This window comes from Motacilla alba, chromosome 7, assembly GCF_015832195.1.
Source record: "Motacilla alba alba isolate MOTALB_02 chromosome 7, Motacilla_alba_V1.0_pri, whole genome shotgun sequence".
Taxonomy (NCBI): Eukaryota; Metazoa; Chordata; class Aves; order Passeriformes; family Motacillidae; genus Motacilla; species Motacilla alba.
In genome coordinates, this window is record NC_052022.1 from 24366175 (window position 1) to 24389379 (window position 23205).

General features: G+C 36.7%; 1 protein-coding gene across 1 annotated transcript; it reads left to right on the forward strand.

Annotated features, from left to right (window-relative positions):
* The first annotated feature begins 251 nt into the window (after window positions 1-251).
* DNAJC10 (DnaJ heat shock protein family (Hsp40) member C10) lies at window positions 252-22980 on the forward strand. Its single transcript, XM_038143604.1, has 23 exons — window positions 252-664; window positions 940-1282; window positions 2902-3067; window positions 4795-4845; window positions 6165-6247; window positions 6434-6565; window positions 7479-7572; window positions 7792-7869; window positions 9147-9190; window positions 9548-9685; window positions 11025-11114; window positions 11857-11970; window positions 12779-12893; window positions 14647-14774; window positions 15037-15153; window positions 15900-16001; window positions 17021-17176; window positions 18089-18222; window positions 18681-18734; window positions 19105-19252; window positions 19727-19846; window positions 20995-21111; window positions 21397-22980. The coding sequence occupies exons 2-23, from the start codon at window positions 1082-1084 to the stop codon at window positions 21406-21408; spliced, it is 2394 nt and encodes a 797-aa protein (XP_037999532.1). The 5' UTR covers window positions 252-664; window positions 940-1081; the 3' UTR covers window positions 21409-22980.
* Window positions 22981-23205: the final 225 nt, after the last annotated feature.

The window sequence follows — 23205 nt, forward strand, 5'->3', positions numbered from 1 at the left end:
CTCCGCAACCCCCAGAACCCTCCACCGCTGGCTCCAAGTCTCTAGAGACTCTTCGGGCGGGGCCTGGGCTCAGGGCATGGCCTGGCCGAGAGCCTGCGGCAATCTCCCCACCGCAGCCCCACCGGGGCTCTCCGGACCCGCAGCGTGCGGCGATACCGGGGCGGGCCCGGCGAGGAAGGGGCGGGCCGGGGGCGGGCCGGCCTGCCCGGGGGGAGCGGTCGGGAGGAGCCGAGCCCCCTGCCCGAGGCGGGCGCGGCGGCCACGTCAGCCCCGGAGCCGCCCCGCCCGCCTCCGGCCCAGAGCCGGATCCCGGATCCCGCCGCCCTTCCGCCGGCGCCGGGGAAAAGCGCCGCCGTCCCAGCCTGCCCCGCGCCCGGCCCGCTCGCACCGCCGGCTTCCGAGCCCCGAACCCGGGGCCGGCCCCGCTCCGCGCTGCGGGGAGGGCAGAGCTCGGCGGCCGCCCCGCCCCGGTGCCTCCCAGCCCTCCCGCCGCAGCCCGGCCCCGCGGGGCTCCGACCTGCGCGCTCCCGGCAGCGGCGGCTCCCGGCGCGGGGCTCCTCCGCCCGGCTTTGTCCGTGAGGGGCGTCCGCAGCCTCCTTAGCGGGCGGGCCCCGGCCCAGAGCCACCGGCCCTCTCCGCGGAATGACCCCCGGCGCTGCTGAAGGTAAGCATGAGCCCTCCTACACCCGCCTTTTTTAATGCGATACGGGTGTGTGGCTTTTAGTACCATTCGGCGAAGCTGTGCATGATTAGCCCAATTAAGGTGACAATTAAGAGATGGTCTACCACTTGTGTGGTTTTCAGAAAGAAGATAATTAGTCACCCAGAAACTTAAATGCTCACGTGCAATCCGCGCAGGCTGATGGTGGGGGTGCACTAACCTGTGTTCATTGAAGAAGTAGTATGTAATTAGGGTTTTTTTCTTCTGTCATCTTACAGGGTGTTTCTTTAGCAAGCATCGTGACATGAAGTAGAACAGGCATTTTGAAGAGCTCTGCCATAAATACAGCTGCACATTTACTGAAGGCTCTTCCGAAAGTCTGTTTGAATCAGAGCCTGTGGAATTTCCAAAAGCTTCATAATGGAGTTTTTAGCATCCAAAGGAGATTATATTAGATATTTCAAAAGGTCTTTATTCCTAGTTTTAGTATGTGTAATAGTTCTTGTGTGCACTGATCAGGACTACTATAGTTTGCTTGGAGTATCCAAAGAAGCAAGTAGTAGAGAAATACGACAAGCATTCAAAAAGCTGGCATTAAAGTTGCATCCTGATAAAAATCAGGTAAGTTACCTTTTTCACAAGTCAAAGGTGTTGACTTAATGGAGCTTAGTGTTTAAACAAAAAGCAATTTTAATTTATCAAAAATGCATGTCTGTTGTTGTGAGGTTACCTGATAATATAGTTCGACTCAGATTTTCTGCAGAGAAAATTTACAAAAAGTGATAGAGTGGTCATACATGGTTTTGTTGAATTTGGGCTGCATTAAATTTCTGTAGTAAAAAGAGTCAAGATTCTTTAATTCTCACTTATATTTTTGTAACTTGAGGAAAACTTATTTATGTACCATATTACCTTGCTGGTAAGCTATTGAGTTTTCCTCTTTCCATTTAGTTTCGGGGGACATGCTTTTTTTCTGCCCTGAAGTCTCCTCTAAACATCAAATAAGAACAGCCTGTTCTGAGACATCAGTCTCCAAGTATCAAACAGGACAAAACAGACATCCTGGGACTGCCAGGGGATAACAGTGGAGGTTACTCTGGACTAACTGGAGAGAGAAGATTGGAATGGCTCAGTCTGTGCTACCATATTTCTGAAATACAAAGAAATCACTTTTAAACATCATCAGTTTTTCCTTGAAATTACTTGAAATGAGCAGAAATTCACAGAAAATAAAATGGTTTAGAACTTTGTATGTATAACTGCATGGAGACCCAAAAGACAGCAGTATTTCCTATCAGCTCAGGGCCTGCCTTCACTGACTACATTGGAGCCTCTGACAGAGCTCAGCGAGAAAGCCAAATGTCAGCAAAGTTAGGAATGCCAACTTGTAGCTATGAAATGAAAGTTTTGTTTTCTCTGTTGATACTTTCAAAATAATGGCCTTTGGGGTCAGATTCCATTGTTTCTGAACATGCAGATACTACTAAAGATTTTTCAACAGGTTATTTTCAACCTTAGCAATGATATATAGAAGATGAGCCCATTAGACAAATTCCGTAATGGTAATTAATTTCCTGTGTTTCTAGCTGAAACAAAAATCTTAAGAAAAAGTGTCTTTTGAATGAAATGTGTAAGCAGAAGTTAAAGGGCAAGGACTGTGTGGCACATTTTGCACACCACTGTTACACTGCACCTGTGCAGATCCCAAACTTGGATTCAAAACATGTCTGCAGATTTTTCACCATTCTAATTCCCAAGCTACCTAGAATAAAAATGCTTTTTAAATACAAGGAGGAGGAATCTGTCTACACTGTCAAGACCCAAAGGGATGAATCTGTCTCTAGCAGAGATTTTGAACTGGTCAAGTAGGGATTCTAGGGGAACGGAAAAGATTATAGAGGAAATGGTATGTCTTCATTCTTGAGTATTTTTTCTAAATTCCACTGAAGAGAGAGTTGAAAAAAAAAAAAGAGGATTCACTAGAGAACGTTACAGCCTCCTACCAGTTCACTTTGTATTTCAGTTGGTACTTTAGTGAGGATGGAAGAAGAGGACAGATCTGGCTTCGGGAAAGGAAAACTTTGCTGTAGTTTGGTTTGAGATCACAGTGCAATGTCTACTTCCATCACTACTGACATCCTTAGCAGGGATATAAAAATATTTCCAAAGATTATTTTCTCAGCATTATTTGCACTATATGGTTTATTAATTAATTACTAATTATAGTTTTCCTTACATAGAATGATCCAAATGCACATGACAATTTTTTGAAAATAAATAGAGCATATGAAGTACTTAAAGATGAAGATCTACGGAAGAAGTATGATAAATATGGGGAGAAGGGTCTCGAAGATCAGCAGCAGGGAGGTCGTTACGAGAGCTGGCACTTCTATCGCTATGATTTTGGTAAGTTATGATGTGTTTGTGATTTGTTTAAAACAGTCACAAGGAAATGCCATATTCAGATCTTTTCACATGTTTCTTATGTATCCTCTCCAGATTTCTGTCTGCTCTGTAGCTGTCACTTTCTCTCTGCTGGCCCAATATTTTATTTACCCTGTTAATGGCTACCCAAAGATGCAATCTATTTACCTAGCCTTTTGTTCCTGCTGCTTGCCTTTTTATAGGTCATCTAACCTCTTGTTTATTTTTTTTAAAGTGCAAAGATTTTTTTTCACTTAAATGTCAGTGTTAATATTTCATCAGGGTTCTTTTTAACTTTTTAATGCAGGAAGACCTTCTTTGTTCAGTATTCTTCAGGGGGATTTTGAGAGGACATTTTTGCACTGTCAAGCCTATTTGATACGCAGTTATGCAATTAGACATCAGTAAAGAGGTAGCAGAAACTGAAAAAAATAACAGAATCATACCTAAAATGATCTTGAGACAAGTTACTTTAAGTTTGTCTCAACAAATTTTAGGTAGTTGTAGGGAAAGGCTGCAATGAATGATTCTCAGAGCTGCTGTAAAAGGAGTAAACTACAACAGGGAAGTGAGGAACATAGTTGGATTGGGATGAAGGAAACAGCTGAAAGGAACCTCTACGTTGGCACCAATTTTTTTTCTAGTGTTGTTTGATTTAATATATTCCAATCTCTAAGAAATTAGTGTCTTTGCAGATTGAAATTGAATAAACCAGTGGCACAAGTATGACAGGAAAATATGGAAATTAGCCTAAAACTTCTTCAGATAAACAGATTTAAATTTTATCTCCATGAAGTTTCACTGCTTGATTGAGAAACAGTATCCTGAAATGTCTATCAATCGGTGATTTAGGGAGCATCTGTTTTTATTTGTGTGTGTATGTATATAAAAGTATAGCTTTATATATATTTATATGTATGGGTGAGCATATGTACTGTATCACATGAGATATAAATGGAAAGTCATTTTAAAAGTACCTTGTCACCTGTAGATATTAATTTCTCTCATTATTTATTTGCATTTGATCCTTGTGTACTTCAGGTGAAATGACATCTCACCGTGTTAGGTACTGTAAAAATCTGCAACCATAGTAGCATAATATAAATGCTCTTTAATAGTATTTTTGGTACTCTGCACTGCCTTTCCTGCGTAGTTGAAGTAGTGAAGTGTTTTGTAGTGATGCCCTAGGTAGGACTGGTTAGCTTTGTCTTCCTTATCTTTGTTCTGCCTACTTCATTGCACTGCATTCACACACACACTTTGTTAGTGGAAAAGCCTGTGGCTGGAAGCATCTTTGTGGTCTAAATGTTTGGGTAACCAGAGGCTGAGAAAGTGTGGACGTTTCTGGACATTACATAAAGCTCTCAGTGAGAGCTGAGGCTTCTTGAATTTTAATCTGACAGCTGGATAATGTTATTTCTAACATAATTTCTCTTGCCATAACTGCAGTTGTTCAAATTCTCTGCTGGCTTCATGGCTGGTTACTAAATTATCAAAAGAATGTTCTGATAGTGCCTGTGGTAGCATGAGAGTGAGAGAGCTAGCAAGAGGTTCAACTCAGAGTCCATTGAACTAAACAAGCATAGCATTTTTGTAAAACCTCTTTGCCAGCTTAGTATTTCAACTTAAATCTACTGTCTTCTCTTGTGCATAAGATGATTGTTTTTAAGGTGAAAATATAAAAAGCAATTGTTGGGTTTTTTTAATAGGTATTTATGACGATGATCCCGAAATTATAACATTGGATAGAGGAGAATTTGGTAAGTTTTTTAAACAAATGGCTGTTTGACATGGCAACCCAAAGTACAATTTTTACATACTGAGCTTTGTCTTAGTAGGCTTTTCTTACGTATCTTTACAAATACATGTTGGAAAATCATCTTCACATGAGAAAAGAAACAACAACAAAAAAAAACCCCTTAGTGCTTCTTGTTAAACACTAGTTAGCTAATAGATCAATATCCATAAACATTTTACATTAAGTTTTAGAGCTATCTTGTGAGGTCTGTAAAAGGAAATTATTTGAATTAAAATTTTGTTACTCCTAATTTATCATTGATGTTTCTCTTGTATAAAAATGTGCTTGATAAAACTTTTCTAATACAATTTTTTTCTGTGAAATCCAATCAACTGTGTGTAGTACAAAACCAGAAGTTGATACCAGATACTAAAAACACATCTAAGGAGAACAAAGTGTGGAAAGATAACAGTTTCTTTGTGAATATTCTCCAGTTGTTTTTTTTGCTTTTAAAATTACAACTAAGTTATTTATAATGAAGAGAGGCTAGAGTAAAAATACTGGATTTTGTGTGATTTTTCATCTGTGTATTGAGTATGGTTTCCTGTGTGCAAGATTGGACCTACATGCTGAGTTAGTCTTGTAAACTGTTCTAAGAGCAGACCCTCATGATGCTTTCCCTGAGACCACAGTCTTTCTTTGGTTAATCTATTTGCAGGGTCAACATATTCCTTAGTTGTCTTTTTTGTGAGGATATTTTAATACAGGCAAATAAAGGTTACAAAATCCACTAGAAGAAAATTGGACAGGCTGAAAGCCAAGTAATTAAAGCTGATAACTGCTCTTTGTGTATATTTTGTTGCTGTTGTTTGCTTTCATAAGCAAGATGATTTATGTTTCCCTTGCCTTTTCTAGTAATTATATTAACTTGGATTTTTAAATTACATTAGATATGATTTCTTAATAAAAATACTGCCAGGTGAGACTCACTAAATACATAAAGTAATATAAGGAAATGAAAAATTCTAGTGGGTAAAAATCTTTTAGAACTTGTATTTTATAACTAGACTTACAGTATCACACATTTCAGCTAGAATAATCTGCAGACAGTACTTTTTTTCTTAATTAATAGAACAGGTGCTGAAAGTCAGGGTGCTGATACCTTATGAAACAGGATTTTTGTGCATCTGCCTACAACAGCATGTTCATCTGAGTTACTGTTACTGTGCCTGACATTAAATACAGCTTTTGGGGAATACAGTATAGCAAAAATGTACATCCTAGATGTAACTACATTGCACATGTGCATGATTTACTTACAGTTTTCTTCTCTCCATCTAGATGCTGCTGTTAACTCAGGAGAACTGTGGTTTGTGAATTTTTATTCTCCTCGATGCTCCCACTGCCACGATTTAGCACCTACGGTACGTGAACCAAGTAAATGAACCCTGAAAATTCATTGGTTTTAATAGCATAAAACTTAATGAAGTAGATTTTTACACTGAAGCTGAAACCACAGACAACAACTCAAAATGCCAGAAATAAAACATGTGCTCATTTTTCATTATATCTTTATAGGAAAATAGCCTCTTTTTTGACTTCTTTTTTAGTGGAGAGAATTTGCTAAGGAGCTGGATGGAGTAATACGCATTGGAGCTGTGAACTGTGGCGATAACAGAATGCTTTGTCGAATTAAAGGGATTAACAGTTACCCCAGTCTGTACGTTTTCAAAACTGGAATGGTGAGTGGTAACACTTCAAGGGTTTTTAGAATGAAAGCTGGAGAAGTATTTCTTTAATACTTGTTCAGTCATAGAGATTTTTTTATAAAGATCTTCCTTTATAGTATGTAACTTTCTTTAATAATAAATATAACATTTTCTTTACCTTGGTCAAATTATTTGACAAAGTTAGTATCAAAAATATGTATTTGTTAATATATATATTTTATATTATATATTTTAATATATATATATAATTCGAAATAAATGCTAATATATTTTTACAATGGTTTTTCTGAATAATTTTTCTGTGCAACATATCACTTCTGATTGGGAAACTACTGTCAGCAGAGGTGCTGTAGCAAAGCAGCAATTCTCCTGGAACAGTTTCTCTTACAGTGTTGTAAAGGACTTTTCAAATACGAAGCATAGTCTGTGGTTTTGAGTCTTATAGAATATGACCATATGCCTAAAGAAACTTGGAAATTCCTTCTGCAAGATTCCCTCCATGCTACCTGCATGATGTGTGTCACTCTTTATAGCTGCTTGCTAAGTCGTGGTGCTGGGGTGGTGTACAAAGTGCACTTGAATAGATGGGTACATTTTGACAATGATAAGGTTTAAGAGGTCGAATGCTAGATAGTCATGTAAGCAATTTTTTATTTAAATAGAAATACAATCATTGGGAGTTGGTGTTTCTAAGACTAAATTATCCTCATGTTGCAGCGTTTGGAAAGAAATCACGTTACAAAATTTAAATTAAGGTTATATTTCAAACATTCTGATAGGGGAGGGAGAGAACAGTTAGGGTGGTAGTGGGGGTTGGTCCTGCAGTTGCTTAAATACTCTTAGAAGAGCACAGTAAGATTTGGGATGGGGTTATTTGCCTTTTTTTTCCCCTCATTTTATGAACTTTACTCTTTGTCTTCTATAGCAACCAGTGAAATATTATGGAGACAGGTCAAAAGAGAGCTTAAAGAACTTTGCCATGCAGTATGTTACAAGCACAGTCACTGAGTTATGGGCAGGTAATGTTCACGTGTTTGACTTGAGGGGCTGTTGTTGAAATTGTTTTTAATATATAAAATACGACAAAAATTATACATATGACTGAATCTGTCAACTATTGCTAAGTCTTCTTTTTGAGAATAAAAATAGTTCATGTAATTTGCTAATACAAATATAAAACCTTGTTTCATGGTCGTGTTTAACTCGTCGCAAACTGATGCAAATTGTTTCATCCTTAGGAAATTTTGTAAATGCTATTGAAACTTCATTTGCATCTGGCGTTGGTTGGCTGATCACCTTCTGTGCTGAACGTGGGGGTAGGTATATTAAATACTTTTTAAATACTGGGACAAAAAAAAAGACTTCTGTTGATAGTGGTGTAATCCCTTTTGCTGCTAAAAATCATCTTAGGTCACCACAGTATTTGGCCTGTGGGTCATTTAAGCTCTCTGTTTAAAGCAGTTTGACAAAAGGGACATTAATGGAAATATTATGTTATTGTGCTTCTGTAATGTCCTGTGAGTCACTAAAGCAGCACTGGAGTGTAACTCATCAGGAGGGGAAGTGGCAGAAAAGGTTTCTCCCTTCGGGTTCCAGCTCAGGTGACAGCTACTGCTGAGGTACATGCCAGCTTCTTATGATAGCTGAGTAGCAGAAAGGCTGTGTCTCCCTTAAACCACCAATATTAAAATTTAGCTGAATAAGTTCTAAGTTAGGTTTGCACACAGTAATTGCCTCTTACCACTGGTTTCACATCAGAGTAGTTTTTTGTAGCTGTTTTTCCCTGGCTTTCTTGGGATCAGTACTGAATACAATATATGAGAAAGTTAGTTACCTTGATTAGCTGGTGGAGCTAAGTAAATGCACTACACCTTGGACAAATAAAGACTTCTCAGCTTTATGAAGAGACCTTTGTTCTGAGAACTGAATAGCCAGAGCCTCAGTCTTGGATTTACATTTGTAAATAGCTTGATTTCGAGTTGCAGCCCTTTCGTTATTAAGTTTTCAACTTTGTTTCAGTTAAGGAGAAGTTGATGCATCTTATTTTTTTTTAAAAAATCTGCATCCAAAGGCAGCTATTCAAAGTTTAGTTGAATAATTAAAGCATATGATGTATTTATAGTAGTGAATTTTTATTTGTATCACAGAAAATGGGTATTTCTGTTGAAATATCATGTAAGATATTGACTCTGATATTGATATCAGAGACTCTGATATTGACTGAAGATACTGATATCATTCAAGACTCTATGTAGACAGATTATTTTTTTTTAAACAGTGATTAACAAATTTTAAAGGTCAGTCTTTACAGTAAAGAAAACAGTAAAATTGTTTAAATGAGAAACGAGAATTCTGTGTTGATGAAGCAAGAGAATGTTATTTGTGGGGGTTTTTCAACTTAAGAGTAGACAATTGTTAAGTGCTGATTATTAGATATGACGATTCCAGGAATACTGGATGAACAGCCAGGAGGCGTGCCATTACTAATGGTCATGTTTTTCGGGAGGAAAGGGGCAGTTCTAAGCAAGAGTAGATTTAGTGCATTAATAAGGTGAAGTTTTATGTTTGTAAATAAAAAATATTTGTTTTGCAGATTGCTTGAGTTACCAAACCCGCCTTAAGCTAGCTGGCATGTTGGTAAGCAGTGTTTCACTTTGAAAGCATTACCTGTTATATTTAAAACAAAATAACAGAAGTGAAAGTATCAAGTTGTAACTAAAACTCTCACTGAGTTTAGTAGGACCAAGATATGACCCATTAACTTTTAGAAGAATTCAATACTTTGCCTGAGTAGCTTTTGAAATAACAATTTTTAAAGAATTTTATAAAATAAGGATTAATATTACATAATAAATTACAGTTTTGTTTCTTTTCATTTTCTAAGTATTATAAATCATTGCCTGTGTTGGGATTTTCAAAAGCATTTCTGTACCTGAAATTAAAAAATGCTTTTATTTGGATTTGTTTTGTGTTGGTTTTTTTTCCTAATTACAGGAAGGTCTTGTTAATGTGGGCTGGATGGACTGTGGCACCCAGGGTGAGCTTTGTGATAATTTAGATGTCTCATCTAGTACTACTGCATACTTTCCACCTGGAGCCACCATAAATAACAAAGAGAAAGGAGGTGTTTTGGTATGACTTGTCTTTTATTATCTATTTAGATAAACAAAGTGATAACCATGGTGAAGGAATGTATAAATCATTTCCAGACTGATGATACACAATTGAAAAAAGCTTTTTTCTTTTTTCTTCTAAGCTGGTATGCTCTGCATGAGTTTATATCCCTGTGTCTGCTCAGGCAGTGATCCTGGAGGTGATTGCAGTTGGCTGGGAGAGTGGACAGCAGCCTGTGACTGTGCCTGGCCTCCTCCCCAGGAGCCTCCCTGAGCAGCTCTGGCAGTTCAGGGCTGGGAAGTGCTCTGTGACCGGCCCAAGAGCTGCTTCTAATGCTGCTGCCCACCTGTCCTAGGCAAGCCTGGGCATCTCTTCTCCCAAGTGAAAACTGATAGGGCAAGAGGAAATGGTCTCAAGCAAGGGAGGTTTAGATTGAATATTAGCAAGTCTTTCTTCAGCTTTAGGGTTGTGAGGCACTGCAACTGCCCAGAGGGACGTGGTTGAGTCAGTATCCCCGGGGTATTTAAAAGACAGGTGTAGACCTTGCACTCGGGGATGTGGTTTAGAGTAGTGAGCTTGGCAGCTGGTTACAGCCTGGACTCAATGATCTTAAAGGTCTTTTCCACCCTAAATGATTTTATGATCTTTGATGTGCCCCTGATTTTTTATTCCAGAACTAATATGCACCAGGTATCACAAGTTTGAGAAATGCTACCCTGACATGTGTGATAAAAGTACTCCTACGGTGTCTGTCAGTACAAATTTTACTGCTCAGTTCTATTCTAAAATTACAACCTACATTTGTATGGTAGTTTTAACTTCCCTAATTGATGGGAGACATTTCTGTTTGAAGCACGACTTGTTCCTTTATTGTCACTACTGTTACCTATATTTTTAAAAGGAAGAAAATAAATTGCAACCTACCTACTCTGAACCTTTTAACTCACCAACTCAGTTGCTGATTCATATTACTTCCAAAATTTTACAAGTTAAGGAAACCTAAATATCTCTACAGTGCAGTTATGGAAGACTGTAAAACTAATTTGGAAATCTTGTACACTTGATTGTTGTGTTTGGTGTGAAATTTGAATTTCACACTCTTTGGGCCCTGTCTTGACAAAATACAATTTCTTGAGTTAAATATTGTAGGCAAGTGAGTTAAAAAGCAGTATTCTGAGAGTGATGTTTGTGGAATTACATGTATGAAAAAGAAGTTGATAGAATAAAATATTATTAACTGCATTCTCCATTTGATTGAAGGGAACGAATCAGAATAAATTCCCTGACACTTTGAGTACTCAAATCAGGTTGATGTTTGTAATTACTTGCAATAAAGACAGTTAATTCTCTATCCTAGTTTCTTAACTCCTTGGATGCCAGAGAATTATATCAGGAAGTAATGCAGCATCTACCAGATTTTGAAATCATCTCTGCCGCATCATTAGAGGTAATTTTTTTAAAATATGCTAAGATTTCTTCAAATAATATATTCTATATTTTTATTGTTATTTTCTGTGTTTCTCAAATCCTGTTGACACAACTTAGTATTTAATTGAATATTACTTCTTTTTATCTGTATCCAAAATAATTTAACACTGTTTGTCTACATTTACTGCTGTTGTTTAGCGAAATAACAAAAGTAAGGGGGGGAGATTTCATAGGAATATGGGAAATCACAGAAATTGCCATTACAACTCCCTCTGTAACTGCAGTTTTCTAGTAATTTTTTGAATCAACTACTTTGTAGAGAATTTTGGTTTAAGTGTGTTTCATTTGGTAATTTAGAAAAAAAAGAAACTACTTGTTAATCCATGATAATTGATGCAGGAACTGAAATTGAGCCTTAAAAGTAGCTCATGTCTTGGAGGAAAAACAAAAGTAAACCTCTTTCCACACTTGCAGTTGCACATAGCAGCATAATTTCCAACAGGAAATCCACACAGAAACAACAACATTAGAGTGCAGCTTGTGGCCAGCTTGCTCTCAGATTTTTTCCACTTCCTTGATTATGATGCAGTAAAAGGAAGTTTAGTGGAAGGACTAAATGAAAGAATTTGTTTAGTGGAGGTCTTTTGGAGATGAATAACTGGACATTTGCCTTTATAAAGCACAAAAGAATTTTACACGTTGGTGTAGTTGGGATTAATTTTTTGTGGTGTTGTTGGTTTGTTTTTTCCTCTGGTTTAAAGGACCGTCTGGCTCATCACCGCTGGCTGCTTTTCTTCCAGTTTGGGGAGGGGGATAAATCAAATGTGCAGGAATTTAAGAAACTTAAATTTTTACTGAAAGATGAGCATATTCAGGTAAGACTGCTCACTCATCTAATATTAAATGCTGTTTACATTCCAAGAACAAGTCATGGTTTTCATTATTATTTATCATTATTTTTCATTATTATTTATTATTATCATTTCGTTATTAGCTTTTGCCACACATGCCACCTCTGGTACTGGAAGAAATATAATATCCTATAGTAGATCTGCAGTAAAGTTTTTTATTTAAAGCAATCACTTACATTTCCTGTTTTTAATAATTTAAAAGTAGAGAGAGATTACCTTTTAAATCTGCTCTGTCATTGGAAATGTTACTGCAGATCCCATTCAGTTAATAATTTTAAATTAACATTCCAACATCAAATTTATGTATGTGGAACTATATATTAATTATTCAGAAAACCCTGTGATCATGTTGATTATTTTCTTAATAAAAAGAAACCAAGTTCAGACTTAGCACTAAAGGCCTACAGATTGTATTATTTTATAAAGTATGGGGTTTTTTAATTGTTGCTTTGACTAGAAGAATTTTAATGTTACATTTATTTTAGTTGTCTTCTTGCTTCCTTGCTGTTATATTTGGAGGGGGGAGAAAGAGATTTATTAAGTTTTTATTCCCCATTTTGGCCTTTAAATTAAAAATTAGCAAGCAACCTAATATACTTATGCTGGTAGTTCTCCTTAAACATTATTTTTTCTTAAGATCTCTGTTTATAAGAAAGGCTATTAGTTTCCCATATTTTTACCTTTGTTTTCTAACTCTTACTTCCTTTCAAAATATGTTAATTGATATAAATTAGGCTGCTTGAATTAAAATGGCATTGTCTGTTAAATATAGGTTGGGAAGTTCGACTGTCTTTCCTCACCAACCATCTGCAACAAACTGTATGTTTATCAGCCTTGTTTAGCAGTCTTCAAAGGAAAGGGAACTGGAGATTATGAAATTCATCATGGTAAGGGAAACCTTGGCAAGTTTAAATCATGACCTAATCCCTTTGAGATGACAAAATCTTTGGCAAACCACTTTTTTTTTTCCCCAAAGAACAGTTTTGTAGCTTTAATATTTGCTATCTTTCCTCTGACCAAAATGTAGCCTCACACAACCTATTTATAATTTCCTTTGGTTTTCTTTTGTCTGTTTTTCCTGGGTAAGCAGTCAGCAAATGCTGAGGGATGAAGTTTGTCTTTGCAGTCAGTTTCAACATCATTTGCATAATGATATACAAATGAAATCTCTGAAGCTGATTAGGACAGCTTCTGCTTTGGGTAGGATAACCAAAGACTGTTGTGAGGCACACCCTTCAGAGAGGCCTGACGTGCTGCTTACACAGTGCAGCAGTTTGACCAGCTTGGATTTGGTTTCATGTCCCACTGCACTAATTCCATGCTTTGTTAACTTCTGTCCAAGATATTGAGACTTTTACCACTTACTTTAATTTTCAACATCACAGTTTCCTTTCAGGAAAGGCTGGAACTGTGTTACTATTTACTGCTGAAAGGATTCAAAAATGCTGGTTGAAGAAGAAGAGAGCCTAAAGCCAAACTGTAGCTTGCAGGAACAGGTGTAGCTTCATCCAGAATATGGCACAAGGCAGTTATGCAAAATGAAGTTCTCATTTTTCAGCCTCTGAGGTATTAAAACAGCCTGCTAGGATTCAGTCAGAACCTGAATACTGTTATAAACAGGAAAAGTGAAAAGTTTTTCACTGTTTAGAAAGATTAGGCTTATCAAGGGGGAAGGATGATCCCATACATCTAATGATTGGTATATAAAGAAAAGCCTTATATACTTCCTGTATATACATTGCTGCAGAGAGGGCAGGAAGAGGTCACATCCATGCAGCATTTTCATAATGGTGTGGATTACAGTGGAAGAGAAGTACATTAGACTTCAGTGCATACAGGGTTGTTTTTTTTTTTCTGAATGGTTTGGTTTACTATGTAGAAAATAGATGGCATGTAGAACATTCACCAATAGCCATCTCACTCCAGTCTTTATGAGAAAATGATCCTCAAAAGAATCAGACTTTTTTTATATGCTATGTTGAAGGGCTTCAACAGTTTAAAATCTAAGAACAGTAACAAATCTTGGTAAGTCATTGTGCAGTGACTTCAGATTTGATTAACCTGAAGTTCTTATTCTCAGACAAACTCATGTCTGCTGACAAGTACATATACAAAGGTTATGGAGAGCCTGGATCTTTGCCCACTGGAGCTGTGTGAGCAGTAATTTCAGTTACACCTAAATAGCTGTAATTTATCAATATAATTTATTTTGCTTGAAGTTTTTACCTTTGTCAATCTCTTTGCCAAGTCAAGTGTATCTAGAATTGTACTTTTTAATTCCAACACAAGTAAATGGGTAAAATGACCAATAATCCTGTCACAAAAAATTTCATCATTTTGTTTGACAAAAACATGTTTTGTCTTGGATAAAGTATTTATTTGGCTTATGTTGGGTAACTGTCCAGTTTAATATTTAGCCACATATCAACTATCAACTACAGTGTGTTCTGCCTGTGTAGGTTTGGACAGTTTAACATTGTCTTCCTAAGGAAACACAACATAATTTTATGCGAAATTTAAGCAGGCTGGGTTTAAAGATTAGACAAGGGATCTGAAAAACTCCTATTGCTTTCAAAGAGTTTTTTAATTAAACCTCTCACAGGTAAAAATTGAATTTCCTTTCTACAATGTTTTTTGAAGGAAAGAAGATCTTATATGACATTGTTGCATTTGCCAAAGAAAGTGTGAACTCCCATGTCATCACACTGGGACCTCAAAATTTTCCTGACAAAGATAAGGAACCATGGCTTGTGGATTTCTTTGCACCGGTAAATATTTGATATCTATGTATTCCTTCTTCTAAAATCTGTTCTGTAACTATGTAACAAGGTACTAAAGAGTAGCTAGAAAGTGCCCCTCAGCATCATGAGAGGGTGTTCTAATTCCTGATTCCCTAGCAGCTCTAGTTCCTAACTGGGTTTTGTGTTTAGTGGACTCTGTTGTCAAAGCAGCAGATTATTAATCTGGAATATTCTCCTGAGAGCTACCTGTGGGAAAAGCAATTGCACTTACTTGCATTTTGTCTTCTAGTGGTGTCCTCCTTGTCGAGCTTTATTACCAGAGCTGAGAAAAGCATCTAAACATCTTTATGGTCAGCTTAAATTTGGAACACTAGACTGTACTGTCCATGAAGGCCTTTGCAACATGGTAAGCTGCAGGAACTAAAAATAAAGAAATGCAAATATAATCCGTTCAAACAAGATTATTTTCTTGGAATTGGGGGTAGGAGGATATGGGCAGACAATGTTTGTCCTTAAACATTACTTTCCCAAAGAGTAGTAAATTGAACAGGCACTTGTATCATAATTTTTTTAAAGAAGCAAACTATATAACCAGTATTAATGCGGGATACAGGTCGGATTTTATTCTAATTTCATAGTGTTACTGGGAGACTTCAGACCTCTCAGGATTTAATAATTCTGAGGGCTGGGGTTAATGTCTGAAAATACATGGAAAATGAGCAAAAAAGGACAAAGGTTTTCAAATTTTATTTAGATGTGTTTACCCACTGAGGAATTCAAATGATGGGAACTGACTGTGTTCAATGGTTAACAATAGTTATTCATACAGTACAAACATTCCATCTGAGGACTGGGAATAGCTTTAAAGCTAAGGCTTAGGAGGCCCGTGGATTAATTCCTGTATTTGTGGAATATGGCAAAAGAATTACTGGGTGGTTTTTAAATTGAGAACACACTATGCCATCTCTCAATACAATTGGCATCTTTGTACTGATTTGTTATGGTGTCAGATTCTCACCTGCATGTAAGCCTGAGCACTTGTACTGTACAAACTGAACAGATGAGGAGCTTGAGCCACCAGTACCATGCAGTTAGAGGCAAGTGCAAGAGCCTTAATCATTCTGTGCAATTTGTTGTTGTCTGTTTTATCAGCATAACATTCGAGCTTACCCAACAACAGTTGTGTTCAATCAGTCTGATGTTCATGAGTATGAAGGACATCACTCAGCAGAGCAGATCTTGGAGTTTATAGAGGTATGTAAATGATAATGTTGGTTTCAGACTTGTTCTATGCAGTTCATACACAAATACATTCTTCAGTTGGAAGATTCTAAGATTTTTTTTTTTTTAATTGGGCAAGGAAAATAAAAGGTGAAAAAACTTCGGGCAAGAAAAGTGATCCAGCAACTGTCAGTCAGAGACTTGGCAACTAATGGATTAATTTTCTTACTCTGTCACATAATTTATTTGAGATCATTAGCAAATAAAGAAAGTTCCCTTCCAATCTGCAAAATAATGGTAATTATTTCTGTCTTATGGAGAGGATAAAGGAATTAATATTACATCACTTCCAACTTTTAAGGTGGAAATGCTTCACATACACACCTTTATATAGGATGGGGTTCACATTTTTGTTAATTAGATTGCTGCTGTCCACATTTTTCAGCTGTCCTTGAACTTTCTCAACTGCAATTTTCTGGTATTCACTGTTGATGCTAGAGTCCTGGCACCCAATTTGGCTCCAGCATTCAGGTTCACTGCTATATCCACAGGCTATTTTCCACTTTTTGAAGAGACAATTCTCTCCAGGTAGCTCAGAAATAGCAGCTTCAAGAACACACACGCAGAAACAGGTGGAGATTAGTCTTTCAGTGGGCATTCAGAGGCCCATAGTGCACTATATGTATTCTTCTGCATTCCAGCTTAAATAGCATGGCTGAGTTTTGTAACACCTGTTTCTGTCAGGTAAGCTGGATTTCTTAGTTTTTACCTTTTATTGAGAAAAGGCAGAAAACCTCCCATTGGAGCCTGGCTGTACTTTTTTGATAGTTTTTCTCAACAACTTGGGCATTTAAAAATTAGATTTTTGGGTTGAAGGAATGTCTTTTGGTGCTTCTATGCCTTTCAGTGGTGTGGAATCTTCCCTGCCTGAGCAGCAAGCAAATTTCACAGAACATTCTCGAAATTTGGTGCAGTCTGTTTATACCTGATGGCCCTAGATAGGGGATACACTATGCAACAATGAGTTATATCCATGAGCTGTCTTTATTTAGGATCTTAGGAATCCATCGGTGGTCTCCCTAACACCAGAGACTTTTGCTGAATTGGTTCAGAGAAGAAAGCGAGAGGAGATTTGGATGGTGGACTTCTATGCTCCATGGTGTGGACCTTGTCAGGCTTTAATGCCAGAATGGAAGAAAATGGCCAGGGTAAATCACATTTAAACACTTTTCTGCTTTTGTTCCTCTTCTGGGAAATTGCTGAGATGGCACAACTGCTTTCTTAAGAGAATTGTCAGCTGAGAAAATTTAGAGTCTAATACTGCCACCAAAACAGGCAGTTGACATCAGGTATTATAGCTTTTTATATTGTTTCAAATAGAAAGTTTTTATTTGGCTTTTTAAAAGCTTCAATACATTGATACTGTAGCCCAGTTTTTCATGTTGGTTACAAGTGTGTAAGGTCATTACAGTGTTCTCTCATTTGTAAAAGTTACGTTACTGTACTGACAACCATTCCTGGAGGTGTTTACAGGAATTTGAACTAGAAAATTTGGGGGGGAATAAAAGGGCTTTGGAAACAAGCTTGTGACTTTGAGACATTTAGAACTCAACTAGGAATTACAGCCAGGATTTACTATTCTGTTGGAATGCCTGTGGAGTGTTAGTAGCCCTGTAGGACACACTCAGTAATCATCAGCTTCCCTGCCCATGCTGAGTAGTTTGGGTGCTTGCCACAAATAGTGTGTGTTCAGGACAGGCCCACTGTGACACTGCTGGCACATCTGCACTGCAGCAGCATTGGCACAGCTACTGAGCTGTGATGGGGCACACAGAACAGGGCATTCTTTGCACTAATTAATCCCACTCCTGGGTGCCTTTGAGGTAAGGTAGGTGCCTTGTGAGCCATGTGCATGCAGCTTATACTAAATGTGTGCATGATGGCAATGCACCTGCGTGGTTGGCTCTGATACCAGTGATCTGTTACAGGGAAGAGGAAAGCTTTGTGATAATCTTCGTCTGTTTTGTTGAGATTTTTTTCCCCCAACTAAGAAGTATTACTGAAATTGTAGTAGTGTTGGTTAACATATTTGATGGTAGGTTTTCTTCTTTCTTTTTCAGATGCTAAATGGATTAATCAGTGTAGGCAGTGTGGATTGTCAAAAATATTATTCTTTCTGTCATCAAGAAAGTGTTCGGGGCTATCCTGAAATCAGACTCTTTCCTCAAAAATCAAACACAGCTCATCAATATTAGTAAGTACATTGCTTCAGTTTGGGAAACATTCCGTGATGTGAAACAAGACAAATACACCTCTTCTGTTGTGTAGAAGAGGTGTATCACAGCTATTAAAATAGGCTGTTAGGATATTACTGTACTGGATGCCATTGGCTTTGTTACTTCAAACTAGTGATTTTATTTTGCCATGTCATTTCAGTAATTTGAAATTACACAGGAATCTTAATTTTTATTTCTTCTCTTTCATGTCTTAGTCTTCTAGTCCTTCATTTTATAGGTTTCAATTCTATCTGTGGGACTTTTCATTTATTCAGATTTGAAAGCAGGGTAGAAATATATCCTAAAACATATGTATTTACATTCTTTATTTGATTACCAACACTCTTCAGAGTGGGTTGTTTGTAAGGTTTTTTTCCCCAGAATAATTCAAACTACTGTGCAACTGGCTTTTTGTTTTTTCTTTAACATTTTATAGTAGCTACAATGGATGGCACAGAGATGCCTATTCACTCAGAGGCTGGGCATTGGGGTAAGTTACTGCACCCAACTTTGTTCATGAGCTGCATGCTAAGATAAATAAATATTTAAATACTATATAAATCAAGAACTAGAAACACTTGGGTATATGTATTGCTTAATTTAAGATGTTCAAGTTTCTACATCTTTTCACTTATTGCTTTTAAGATTAGGAGAAATAGCATATTCCTTGCTGTCCACCCATTTCCTGCAGATCATATTATTTTGTTTACCACATTTAAGTTATTCTCCTATAGTACTAAGTGTGAAATAGGGAATTCCAGACTACTCATGTTCTTACTTTCAGAAGTTTTTCTTAAATGCAGTTTGCATATTGTTTAATATTTTGAATGTATTACGATTGTTACTCTTGCTTTACACAGATATTTACCACAGGTGTCTGTAGATCTCACCCCTCAGAGTTTCACAGAAAAAGTTCTGAATGGGAAAGATCATTGGGTCATTGATTTCTATGCTCCTTGGTGTGGACCTTGCCAAAATTTTGCTCCTGAATTTGAGATGCTTGCAAGGGTATGTTTTTAAATATACTGGCACTTTGTTACAATTGTAATGGTTAAAATCTTACTTATCAGCACTTGATTTCTTACCAGTCATCCAAAAACCACAATATTTCCATGAGCCTCTTACTCATGGAATGCACACTTCTAGGTCCCACTAGACGGTGGGCGTTGTCTCTTCCACAGACAGACACACAGAAACCCTCTTTTGAAACAGATTTCAACTTCTCATGGAGTGGCCTTTGGAACTGTGGTGTGCTTTTGTGCTTTGCCCTGAATTCAAGTACAAGTGCTCTCTGAATACACAGAGAGACAGCTGGCACAAGGCTGACAGTCTGGAAAGCAAGCAAGCAACTACTCTGAAATATTTCAAAGATTTGAGCAACACTTTTTTTATTTTTAGCTGCACTGCTGGCTTATTCCACTTATTTGCTTATACTCACCCATGGAAACTTGTATTTTGTTTCTAATAAACATCTCTTTTCAGGCTGTTAAAGGAAAAGTAAAAGCTGGAAAAGTAGACTGTCAGGCATATGGTCAGACCTGTCAGACTGCTGATATCAGAGCCTATCCTACTGTTAAGTTTTACCCCTACCAAGGAACAAAGGTAAAGTGTTAGTGGTGAGCAGATGCTATGAGTAAATAGATTTCATTTCACCTTCAAACTAAAGAGAATACTTCTGTAACATATTAAAGTGAATTGTTTATATATTACTGTGTCTCCATATAATCAGTTTTAGTAATACTTAAAACAGTAGGACAGGGATACAATAATAACAAATTGCAAATTAATAGAACTAAATAGAAGTAGAATTCTAATAGTAATTAAAATGCAGGCTTAACCAGAATTAGGGTTTAATTTCCAAGGTCTTTGGTGACAAAATGTTTTTCAATCTTTACCAATTCCATCACCAACTACCCAAAAGTAGACTGCCTCTCTCTAAATGAAATATGGACAACTTCATTTTGGCTAATGAGAAATATAATTAAATGTTGTTATTATATTGAAAGACCAATTTTGACATATATTGTACGACAGATAATTAAGGAAAAAGATATGGTTGTGTTGTCTCAAAAATAAACCAAGCTGTTTCAATTATCAGTGGGACTCTTTCAGATCAACATTTCCTACTGACAAAGTAATAGTATAAATTAAAAATACAAAGTATTCAGATAGTTACTGGGAATTGCCTTTATTCTTGTAACACTAATGAATTTCACAAATATTATAGTGACTTTTTAAATGTATTAATGCTGAAGAGAAAGTATTCAGTGGTTTCTGATAGAGAATTTGCTTAACTTATTTTCCTCTTAACTGAATTTTTAATGGGAAGTTTGAGAAATCTTTCATCACACAATCCCACCAAATTCCATGAGATTTTCTGTGGTGAAGGGTAAAGACATTCTAGGTCTTCAAAGTAGCCACCCACAGTGACAGATTTCCATAGATTACAAAGTGGCAGATTTTGTAATAGTTGTTTAGCCTAAAGACTCAGCTCAATAAATGTGAGCAAATTGTAAGTATTTCAGATTTCTTTAATGATCAGGACAAAATTTGTATCCTTCTGAAAACTAGCAGCTAAGAGTGGTTCTTAGTACAATGCAAATTAGTATTGTTTAAACAGAGACAAAAATATATCCATGAATCATAAATCAAGCTACCAAGGCCATTGTATTCTGCCCTGCTTTCCTCTTGAATTTTGTCTGAAAATTGTCTAACATATTACCCATGCTCTATTTTTATTTTCTTTTAAGAAAAGTGCTCTTGGGGAATACATAGACAGCAGAGATGCAAAAGGTATAGCTGACCTTTTAAATGGAAAACTAGAAGCAATGGAAAAGAAAGAAAAAAGAAAAAAATCTAGAAATAAGGTAAGAACACTTACGGTGGAGCCTTTGCAAAAGACTTGCTGTAAATAATAGTATTTAAATAATAATAATATTTAAAATAGTGTTAGTATTTGTTCTTTATCCATAGTATTAAATGCAAATTATAGAGGCAAGATTGGGTAAATTTAAGAATATAATAACACACAGCTACTTAAGAAATGTTTTTCCAATTGAAAAATTATTGCTACTGAAAACTTGAAAATCATATGAAAAATATTTTTGTTTGTAGTTTCAGAGAAACTCCATTGTTTCTTTTCTTGTCACTAGGATGAACTCTAACTGGTACTGAAGGTAGATACAATTCATAATATTCTGAAGCTGTGAAGACAGAAGACACCACAAGGAAAATATAAGGATAGTTACATTGGTGACAGGACAAGACACATGAAAACAAGTTTGAGTTCACAGGCATACATGACTGTATGAGTTCTGTTAAACTGTGGGGAGATGAAAACATTTTGGTTTTGGTGGAGGCAATGTTTCTGCATGTCCCTCTTCTGATATACCAGCTACCTTCTTCCTGGCCAAACACTGGAGTTGACCAGAAATGTGGACTCTATCACTTTTGCCAACCCATTTACTTGTTCCTTATATTTTTTTCTGTCTCTTCTCAAATGCTTTTTGAATGTGGCACTCAGCCTGTGGCTGAATATGCACTCAAAGCACTCTGCAATGCAGAACATAATGACGGATTGTCTATTTGAAAGACAAACAGTTGTACCTGATTATTCTGCTTTGGGGCTGCATTATTGTCTAGTCAATGGTTAAGAAATAAAATCAAGAACTGGTAGGAGGATATGTTTATTGAATTAAATTGCTCTTGCTCTCGAGTGGATTACTCTGTGGCAGTGGTGATGCTGCCTGGATGAACAGAACTTTAAAAAGCTTCTTTAGTTGCTTGGTTTGGTTTTGGGATTGTGTTTATTCTTTTTTTTTTTAAGTAAGAAAGAAAAAATAAAATAATTCAAATGTGGTATTAACTTCCAAAGTTTAAATTATGCAATAGAAGCATCTGGTTAAGTCATTAGATCATTTTTATCATTGTCTTTTTTAATATGAATGTATTCTTTGGACATATTTAACCTCTTTCGGCATTACCACTTTCCCTGCAGACATATTTTTAGGTGGGGTTTTTTTGTGTGTTTTTATATAATCTTCAGGCAAGTAGGAGAGCAAGTGCCTTCTTTAATTTAATAATGAACACTGTACATTGCAATGTCTCCTCATACTTCTTACTAGAATTCCAGCTCTAAAGAGTAATATTTTTCAGAGCTTCTCCATAGACAAGAAAAATTACAGCAGATGATGAAATGTCTGCAAACAACGGTTTCATGATTTCAATAAAATGCTCCCTAGCACTTCACAGATGGAATTTCCTCCCTGTTCTCTATGTATTTAGACCTAACATGACTGGTCAGTGTATTATGAGTATTACGAATTTGTAAATACATTGTTATTGACAAGTAACTTATTTCATGAAGAAGGCATCAAGAAGTGAAGAGATACAAGTAACTGAGACATTCAGCTGGTTTTTTCCCCTATTCTCAGGGTTGCCTCTATTGATTTTTTCATTTTTGCAGCATATTATTCTAAGAATGAAGAGACTATTGCATCTATTTTTTAATAAAGTAGATCTTCCTACATCCAAATTTAACTTCAAATTCAATCACAGTTAAAAATTAAAATTTTAAAACAAATTGTTTTGGTCAGATTTTGCATATCACTGTAACTTCAGTTCCTGCCTTCTACCCTCTTCTTGGAGAATAAGGCCTAGGAAAAGTTTTGAAACATATTTAGGCTGTGGGAAAGAGAATTTAGTTTAAATATCAATAAAGTTCATTTTGAAGATAATTCTGTATCAAAGTATTCTCTTTGTATCCAGATTTTTACATTTTTGAGAGACCAAATGGACGTGTATGGGTGGGGGGAAAATAATCTTCCAAATTAGATGATGGAGGTTTCTAAGATTTTCCACATTTTCATTGATTTTTATAAAAAGACTTAAACTGTTCTATTATTTCAAGTTTTCAACAGGAATGCAGAAGAACTTACTCCATTTACTGAAACTTGGCATCT